Source organism: Elephas maximus, chromosome 7, assembly GCF_024166365.1.
Source record: "Elephas maximus indicus isolate mEleMax1 chromosome 7, mEleMax1 primary haplotype, whole genome shotgun sequence".
Lineage (NCBI taxonomy): Eukaryota > Metazoa > Chordata > Mammalia > Proboscidea > Elephantidae > Elephas > Elephas maximus.
In genome coordinates, this window is record NC_064825.1 from 44,005,453 (window position 1) to 44,015,036 (window position 9,584).

The window sequence follows — 9,584 nt, forward strand, 5'->3', positions numbered from 1 at the left end:
CAGGAACCACAGCCTCCTCTACCGTGAGACTAGAAGAACTAGATGGTGCCCAGCTACAAATACTAACCACTCTGACCAAGGACACAATAGAAGATCCCAGTTAGAATGAGAGAAAATGTAGAACAAAAATCAAATTTATAAAAAAGACCAGACCAGTAAGACTGATAGAGACTGGAGAACCCCCGGGACTATTGCCCTAAGACACCCTTTTACCCTGGAACTGAGGCCACTCCCAGAGGTCACCTTTCAGCCAAATAATAGATTGGCCTATAAAACAAACAATAACACCCATGAAGAATGTGCTCGTTAGAACTAGTAATTATACAAGATGAAATGGGCAACATTTGCCCAAAAGCAAAGATGAGAAGCCAAGGAGGGGGCAGGTGAACTGGAGGGATAGAAACGGGAAGGCAGAGTGGAAATGGGGAGAATGCTGACCCATTGCAGGGATAGCAACCAGTGTCACAGAACAATTTGTGTATGAACTGTTGAATGGGGAACTAATTTGCTCTATAAACTTCTACGTAAAACGTTCAAAAAAAAAAAGGGAGAAATTCATAGGCTGTAGGGAAAAGGGAGAGTGGTGAACAAATAGAAAGTATTTTGGCAGTCTACACCTTCCGCACACATCACTAACTTTGGGCGGCATTAGACAGTGGGCAGCAAAGGTGCTTGTCCCTGACTATCTTTTTACCCCAGAGCATGCTTGGGATGGGGCTTACATCCTCATCCTCAGACTTGGTTCATTAAACAAGTATTTATTGAACTCCTATGTACTAGGGATAAGAATGAATTCATCATCCTTTCTGCATTTAAAGAACCCAGTTTAATACATACACAAATACAGTGTAGTGTGATGGACAGAACGTATACCTGGCACTTAAGAAAATCAGCTCTACTTCTTGATTTAGGAAGCTCTCTGATACAGGTGAATAAGGCGTTACCTTAGCGAAGTGAGGAGGTCATGCTAAGCAAAGGGGCAAAGCGTCTGGAGGGAGGTGTGTTGAGGAGCTGCAGTCACTTTGGTGTAGCTGCGCCATGTTTAACAAAGTGGGAGAGATGGTGCTATAGAGGTAGGAAGGGGCTAGATCGCAGGAGACCACTGTATGCCATGCTTAGGACTATGGGCTTTATCCTATAGTCAATGAAGGATTCAAAGCTGGGCTGTGAGATGGTCAGACCTGCATTTAGCAAGCTTGCTTCCTTTTAGAGGAGAGAGCAGATTGCTGTTCACACTGCCAGCAAGCTTCCTGCAGAGCTGCCCAGATTGCCGATTTCAATGCAAATAGCTGCTTTGTATGTAATATAATCTTAAGACCAGAGGTACTTTAGGTAGAATAGTGCAGAATTGAGTTCATGAAATCTTGACCTTTAAGCAGCAATAAGATTTAGTCATTTGTGGTGTTTTTTTCATCAAGGAATTGGTGTAATACGGTATGCTGTTGATAAAAATAAAACATAATAACAACATGTTCTACTTACTCAATAGGTTTACAGTTGAAACTTCTTGATCCCGAAAAGATTCCCAAGGTCTCCATGACAAGTGGTTTGGTTCAGCAGTTCCAACACACAGTCCTTCCGTCTGTGACTCCCTTGGCAACCTTCATCGGCACTCTGATTGCCATATTGGTAAGCAGTGAACAGATGGTGCTTATATCTTAAGTTCTCGCTGCTTTTTTTTATGTACCTGCTTGAATTTCAATTTTTAAGCATTTCAAACTGTAGGACAAATTCCACAGCTATAACCTTCTTCAGATTGAGATATTTCTCAGCAATTCTTAGAGTAATTTTTAACATTGTAAGGAAGGATTACTAGTAAAAGCCTCTGTAAGAGAACCCCTGAGGGAGCAGGAGAGCAGTGGGATGCAGACCCCAAATTCTCATAAGACCAGACTTAATGGTCTGACTGAGACTAGAAGGACCCCGGTGGTCATGGCCCCCAGACCTTCTGTTGCCCCAGGACAGGAACCATTCCCGAAGCTAACTCTTCAGACATGGATTGGACTGGACAGTGGGTTGGAGAGGGATGCTGGTGAGGAGTGAGCTTCTTGGATCAGGTGGACTCTTGAGACCATGTTGGCATCTCCTGCCTGGAGGGGAGATGAGAGGGTGGAGGGGGTTAGAAGCTGGCGAAATGGACACGAAAAGAGAGAGTGGAGGGAGAGAGCAGGCTGTCTCATTAGGGGGAGAGTAATTGAGAGTGCATAGCAAGATGTATATGGGTTTTTGTGTGAGAGACTGACTTGATATGTAAACTTTCACTTAAAGCACAATTTAAAAAAAGCCCCTGTAAGAGAGATTCTCTGCAGCGGCTATCAGGCCATCTGTTAATTCTGATGGAGGAAAAAAAGAAAAACCCATGGTTGAAGGGGCTTGGACCACCCAGTGTAGAAAGAATAAAATGTTTGTGGCAGGGACATCCAGGTTTGACTTTTTTTTTTCCCCTAGCCATAATTAAATAGTCAAAAATCCAAATGTGTCTCAGCTGCATGGATTTTTATGTTGCTGATGATAATGAAATGGGAGGGTCCACAATGAGTGTACCAGCATCAGATAAAATTCTCGTGAGTCAGCTGCTTTCAGAGGCTTCATTCATAGTTGTTTTCATTTACCAGGGATTCTTCCTGACATGATTTCAGTGGACTATATAAACAACTTAATAACTACACTCAGCTGTTACTTTGGTTTCAGAATAATACGAGCCTACTAGTAAGACATGTGATCCTATTTAATTATAAAAAAAAAAAAATTACGTGGCAGTAATGGTATGTGGGAGCCCTGGTGGCGCAGCGGTTAATCGTCTGTAGGGTCACTATGAGCACTAATTGATGCAACGGCAATGGGGTTTAATGGTATATGTAGGTTAATTAAGCTCTGCTGGCCTAATGAGTCATAGGTTCTAGCTGAGGTAAAAACCTTTTTTCCAAAACTCTGAGTGTTGTAAGCTGCTTATTGAAGGCTATAGTTTTATTGTGAATGATGTTGCAGCAGACAAAGCTAGGTATTTGTTTGTTAGTATTTTTTCTATTATTATTAGCCCAGATATATCTGTGAACTTTCATAATTGGACGTGACAGGTTCAGTGACTATTAGCTAGCTAATTTTGGAGATGTAATATGGGATTATACTGGATTTCCCAGAGCATAATTATTACTTATTATTAACTTTCAATAAGTAGAATTAGTTTTAATGAGTTAAACATGTATTTTTGAATGCCCTTTTTTTTTAGTTGTTGCCCAGTTCAGTGGAGAATTCTCTAAGATCTGCCGTTTTTCAGAGAATGCAAATTGTATTAACCTAATCAGTGTTTCTGTAAAGCCTATTTAAAATGATACTGAAGTTTTATCTTTGCCTGTTGTTCCTAGCCCTCTATTTTCTGTCTTTGGTTTAAACCCCAAGGGCCCAGAGGCTTTCTCCGATGTCTCATTCTTTGTGCCTTGAGCTCCTTCATGTTTGGGTGGCACGTCCATGAAAAAGCCATACTCCTAGCAGTTCTCCCAATGAGGTAAGCAGATAGCTCAGTCTGTCAGCATTACTGGCATGCTTCACAGTGATCCTTTTGTCTTCCATTTAATCTGTCCTTTCTTGGCATGGTCAGTGACATTGGCAGAGGCAAAGATGTACAGGAATAGATTTCCCAGTAGGACCGGGAAGGGATGCTTAACTTGGGATCCTTGGACCCACAGAGGCTCTGAGGTATACAAAATCGTGTATATTTTTTGGTAAGAGGAACTGGAGTGGTTAAGAATCACAACACCAGCCCTTATCCTTTGCTGGTGGGAATGCAAAATGGTATAGCTGTTGTGGAAACAGTGTGTTGGTTCCTCAAAAAACGAAGAATAGAACTACTCTGTGACCCAGCAATTCCACTTCTAGGTATATACCCAAAAGACTTGAAAGCAGAGAATCAAAGAGAGACTTGTACATCAATGTCCATTGCAGCCCTATTCACGATAGCCGAAAGGTGAAAAAAATCTGAGTGCCCATCAGCAGACGAATGGGTAAACAAAATGTGCTACATACATACAATGGAATACTACTCAGCCAGTAGGAGAAATGAAGTCTTGATACATGCTACAGTATGGATGGAGCTTGACGACATTGTACTAAGCAAAATAAGCCAATCATAAAAGGACAAATATTGTATGACCTCACTCATATAAAAAGACAAGAAAAGACAAATGTATAGAGATCAAAGTTTCTTAGTGGTTACCAGGGGCAGGAGGCAGCAGGGGAAGGCGGGGTTAACAGTGATAGAAAATTTGCATTGATTAAGAGTATTGCACAGCCAGTTATTGTAATTGCTGTCAATAAGTTGTACACCTGTAAAAAGTTAATCGGCAAGGTTGTGTGATAGATATAATGACAAAAAGAAAAAGAGTAGCTGCTGAGGCTGCTTATGTACAAACACCTCATGAGATTTGGTTGCTTGATTTGGAGATTTAGGGTCATGGTTTCATGGGGACATCCCAGGTAATTGGCCTAATAACATGTTTCATCCTTCTGTTCTACCTCCTAGTTCGTAGGATAGTACCTCAGATCTTAAAGCTTGCAGGCAGCCGTCTAAGGCAGAACAGTTGGCCTCTGTGCACCTGGAGCAACAGAGGAAGAAGGAGAATCAGAAATAGGAGGATATGGAAGGTGTAGCTAATAGCCTCCATGAACAACGGCCTCCTTTGCCATGAAACTATAAAACCTGGGTGGTGCCTGGCTACCATTACTGAACATTTTGATCAAAGATTCTGTAGAAGAATCCTGATCAAAAAGGGGAAAACACAGAACAGAATTTCAAATTCTCATGATGGCATAGTGGTTAAGAGCTATAGCTGCTAACCAAAAGGTCGACAGTTCAAATCCTCCAGGTGCTCCTTGGAAACCCTATGGGGTGGTTCTACTCTGTCCTTTAGGGTCGCTATGAGTCGGAATCGACTCGATGGCAACGGGTTTTTCATGGACTCCAGACTTTCTGGAGCCATGGAGGGTGGAAGAATCACCATACCAGGCTATTAGGTCTGGATGTTGAGAGGCAGCATGGAATGGAAAAAGCATGGGGTTTGATGTCATCACACATCACAGCCGTTCCTTGTTAAATGTTGCTAGTCAAGGTAAAAAAGATAGAGTCCATTCTGGAATAATATCTAACATTTGTACAGCACTTTAGGTTTTCTAGAACTTTTTTTTTTCTTCATTCTTTCATTTGAGCCTCATAACAACCTTTAAAATAATTAGGTTAAGTGGATATCATCCCTGTCTTAACATCTGCAGAAACTGGTGCTCAGAAAGGCTAAATGACTTGTCCACACACAGCAAGGAGCACAGTTAGGACTTGAACCTGAATCTTAAGATGCCGGATCTTGTGATCTTTTCATTGTGGCATGCTTAAAAACCATTTTAAACCCGGTAGTGTCCACGTAAGGGGCCCTGCTGGCACAGCGGTTAAGTTCTTGGCTGTTAACTGAAAGGTCAGCAGTTCAAACCCACCAGCCACTCCTTGGAAAAAAGATGTGGCAGTCTGCTTCTCTAAAGATTACAGCCTTGAAAACCCTAGGGGGCAGTTCTCCTTTGTCCTGTAGGGTTGCTATGATTTGGAATGGACATTATGGCAACGAATTTTAGTGTCCTCTTTATGCATAATTGAAACCCAGTAGGTGGATAGATGGTAATAGAATTAGACTTTTTTTCCATAAATCTTAAGAGAAATTATTTAAGCTCTGAAAGAACAGTGAGCAAATTTGCCAGATCAATATGTATGGCTTGTCTGGGTTCATTTAGCAACTTGAGAAAAAAAGTAAAAAGTAGAGCAAATGTTTTTAGTCAAAATTCATGCTGAGCACCAACAGGTATAGGACACCGTCCAGCGGAGGAACTGTGGAGTTAGAAATGAAACTCCAAGCCCTGTTCCCATGGCTACCACCACTAGGCAGCCCCCAGCCCCACAAAATCTCTTTCTTTGGAGAAGACAGTAACTCAGGGAAGCAATATTCTTTCTTGGATACTCCCCCATTCAGTTTGATCCATTCTTCTATCATTTCCTTGAAGTTTCCCTCTAAAAAATCAATATACTCAGTTGAATTGGATTTGTAACAAAGATCAGCATGTTCTTTTCTACTTAAGCCAGTTATAGAAGTAATAATGGGTATTCAGGCTATTTGCAAGTGTAAATTTTCATTGTTGTTTTAAGGAATTATAAGAATTTTTATTTTTAGCCTTCTGTCTGTGGGAAAAGCAGGAGACGCTTCGATTTTTCTGATTCTGACCACAACAGGACATTATTCCCTCTTCCCTCTGCTCTTCACTGCACCAGGTAAAGCAGCCTTTTCTTTTCGGAGATATATTTGACTGCCCTGACCTTTTAATCAGAGCCCAGAGATCTACACTATCTCATTCAAATAACCTTAAAGTCTCTTGGAAGGAGAAACCCTATCTGTTTTCTTAAATAAAACCTCCCGTTTTCCTCTAACCCTCAGTATCTTTAGATGTCACAAAAATGGATAGGTAACCTCAAAAGCATTACTAGGGCTATAAGGCTGTGTCAGTGTGATTATATTACCTTATGCATTATAAACCTTTCTCTTAATCAGCTAAATTATGATCTGGGTTTTTTATTCTTTTAACAGAACTCCCCGTTAAAATCTTGCTCATGTTACTGTTCACCATCTATAGTATTTCCTCACTGAAGACTCTATTCAGGTAATCCAGAAAGCACATTTAAAATTACATTTACTTTTCTGAAATGTAATACAACATTACCAAACAAATAATAAATAGAGGGAGAAATTACCCATAATCCCATCACTCTGACACAACAACATAGATTATATCTTTAGGTTGGGGAATATTTGAGGAGAGACTACCTGATTTAAATTAAAACTTTATATTAACCTACAAAATGGAATGTAAAATACATGCATTGTGAATGAAACCAAACAAATACATATGTACATGGAGAAAACTAAAAGATACTATATAAATATTCCTGTTATGGAATTATGGGTATAATTTTTTTCTCTTCTAAACTTTCGATAATGTTACCTCTATAATTTTTAAAAGCTTGCTCAGTGTTCATATCTGTGTGTCCATAAAAACTCCTGTACCCAATTATATTAAAACTCAGCTATGTATTGTTTACCGTGTTCTTATTCAGGTATCACAGTATCCAGCCCCCTTCCCTCTCCCAAATGCAGAGCTAGTTCTCTCTGAGCACCTTTAGCCAAGTGACAGCATAGGTAGATGATGATTAGGTAAATTTGGTTGTTGAGATAATGGTTTATGATTATCAGCTTTTCTAAACATGAAATTTAAAGTACTCTTGACTCTCTGGATTTGGCTGTCTTCCTCAGCAAGGCAGTGCAGGTGGGGAAGCTTCAGCTAGGAAACTTTTGGTAACCCAGAATGACTCATCTAAAGTCAGACTTTACTCTCCTTTTTTCTTCAGAAAAGAAAAACCTCTTTTTAATTGGATGGAAACTTTCTACCTCCTTGGCCTGGGGCCTCTGGAAGTCTGCTGTGAATTTATATTCCCTTTCACCTCCTGGAAGCTGAAGTACCCATTCATCCCTTTGTTACTGACCTCAGTGTATTGTGCAGTGGGCATCACATATGCTTGGTTCAAACTGTATATTTCAGTATTGACTGACCCTCTTGTCCTCAAGACAAAAAAGCAATGAATAAAGGAACTGTTTGAATATATTCCAAGCAATGATTTCATGGGAAATTAATCAGAAGTTGAAGAAAGTTGCTGGTGGCATGAGCCATTCGTTTCAATAGGTCTGTCCAGAAGACCGTTCTTCCAAATTTGGCCTTGCCCAGCCTAGCAACGTGATTGTCACCATGGTGAGAAGCCACTTCCTCCATAAGCAGTGAAATGCATCTGAAACAAATCTTGCCTTCCCCTGTTAAAATTGTTTGAGACTATTCAGCCTGCTCTACTTGCTCCAGGCAAACAGTTGAGTCTGATCAACAGCATAATTATTTGTAGCCTATGATAACCACTGTCAGATTATAAAGCATAATTAGGAACATATGCTAAGGGAAATGTGAATAAAATACCATTTTATATTTCTACACAAAGTTTTTTGGATCATTATCAGCTCCTTTGTTTCCTATTGGTGTTCTCACAAGCAAATGGTGTTCTGTTCCCGTTCTGTACACCTTGTTCCTGGAGATTTTTTTTCATTGAAATTATACAATGACAGTACTCAAAAAGCCAGTGGGAGTATTTAATGAACTGGTTTGGCCAGGCAGCAGAGACTACAAATTACAGCTACTCTTATAGTAAGTTAGGGACATCTTGTACAATTCATTTGTTTTAACACCAAACACTGCAATTTTGATTAGCCTACCACTTTCCTGACCTTTGCTCATGGCTTCAAAACCAGGTGAAGTGATGCAAGTGGTATTTGCAGTTTGGTCTTTTCTTCTCCCTTATTTAAGGGTACTCATTACATACTTTTTATCCGGGATTCCCATTTCCCTAATATCTGCTCCCGCTGTGCCAGTGATCTACTTCTACCATTAACAGCTGCTCTACTTGATTATCTCTTTTCCCCAGAAGACTTCAAAATTTCAAAGCAGAGACCCTACTTGTCTTGATAGCCCCAGTGTTGGGCACAGTTGAATGCATGAAGCGTGCTGCAGTGGCCATGATTAAAATCTAAATGTTTACTAGTACAAGCATTAGCACAAGTGACCGCATGTAGTTCGTTACATCTTTACCAGTGTACAATCCAAAAAACAAAATAGAGAAATTAGAAAATGAATTTGGATGCATCTCAACAAGACCAAACTAATTACACTTTGTAGGTTGTCATTGTGAAAGTGATGTGATGTCAGAACTGAAGGAGTGTCATAGATTGAATTATGTCCCCCCCAAAACGTGTTATCAGTTTGGCTGGGCCATGATTCCCAGTATTGTATGATTTTCCTATATGTTGTAAATCCTGCCTCTATGATGTTAATGAGGGAGGATGGGCAGCAGTTGTGTTAGTGAGGCAGGACTCAATCTACAAGATTAGATTGTGTCTTGAGGCAGTCTCCTGAGATATAAAAAAAGAAGCGAGCAGAAAGACAGGGAGACCTCATACCACCAAGAAAGTGCCGGGAGCAGAGCGCATCCTTTGGACCTAAGGTTCCTGCACTAAGATGCTCCCAGACCAGGTGAAGACTGATGCATCACAAGGACCTTCCTCCAGAGCCAACAGAGAGACAAAGCCTTCCCCTGGAGCCAGCGCCCTGAATTTGGACTTCTAGCTTCCTAAACTGTGAGAGAATAAACTTCTCTTTGTTAAAGCCATCCATTTGTCTTGTTTCTGTTATAGCAGCACTAGATGACTAAGACAAGGAGCTCATCTAGTGCAGAGATTTCCAGAATATTCTGTAGAGCCCAAGGAGTTCCTTAGCGTTGCCTCAGAGGCTCTGGGCCCTGTCCCATCTTCCACCAAAGCAAATATGCTGTGATTTGTGTCATATATTAACTTTCTGTCATAAGTTTATAAGTTTTTGTTAGACTTAAAAGTTCAAAGTCCGAATATAGTCTTAAAACCTCCAATGACTATACCTTGTGTTCACGTTTTTAAACTTTACAG

General features: G+C 40.5%; 1 protein-coding gene across 1 annotated transcript in view; it reads left to right on the top strand.

The window, feature by feature from the left end:
* The window catches only part of ALG8 (ALG8 alpha-1,3-glucosyltransferase), a 37,248-nt gene extending 27,962 nt beyond the window's left edge, over window positions 1-9,286 (top strand). The window contains exons 9-13 of the mRNA XM_049889705.1: window positions 1,490-1,629; window positions 3,366-3,505; window positions 6,207-6,304; window positions 6,618-6,690; window positions 7,436-9,286. Coding sequence (XP_049745662.1) covers window positions 1,490-1,629; window positions 3,366-3,505; window positions 6,207-6,304; window positions 6,618-6,690; window positions 7,436-7,667 — 683 coding nt within the window. The 3' untranslated portion in view covers window positions 7,668-9,286. The remainder of the gene's footprint in view (window positions 1-1,489; window positions 1,630-3,365; window positions 3,506-6,206; window positions 6,305-6,617; window positions 6,691-7,435) is intronic.
* The last annotated feature ends 298 nt before the right edge of the window (window positions 9,287-9,584 follow it).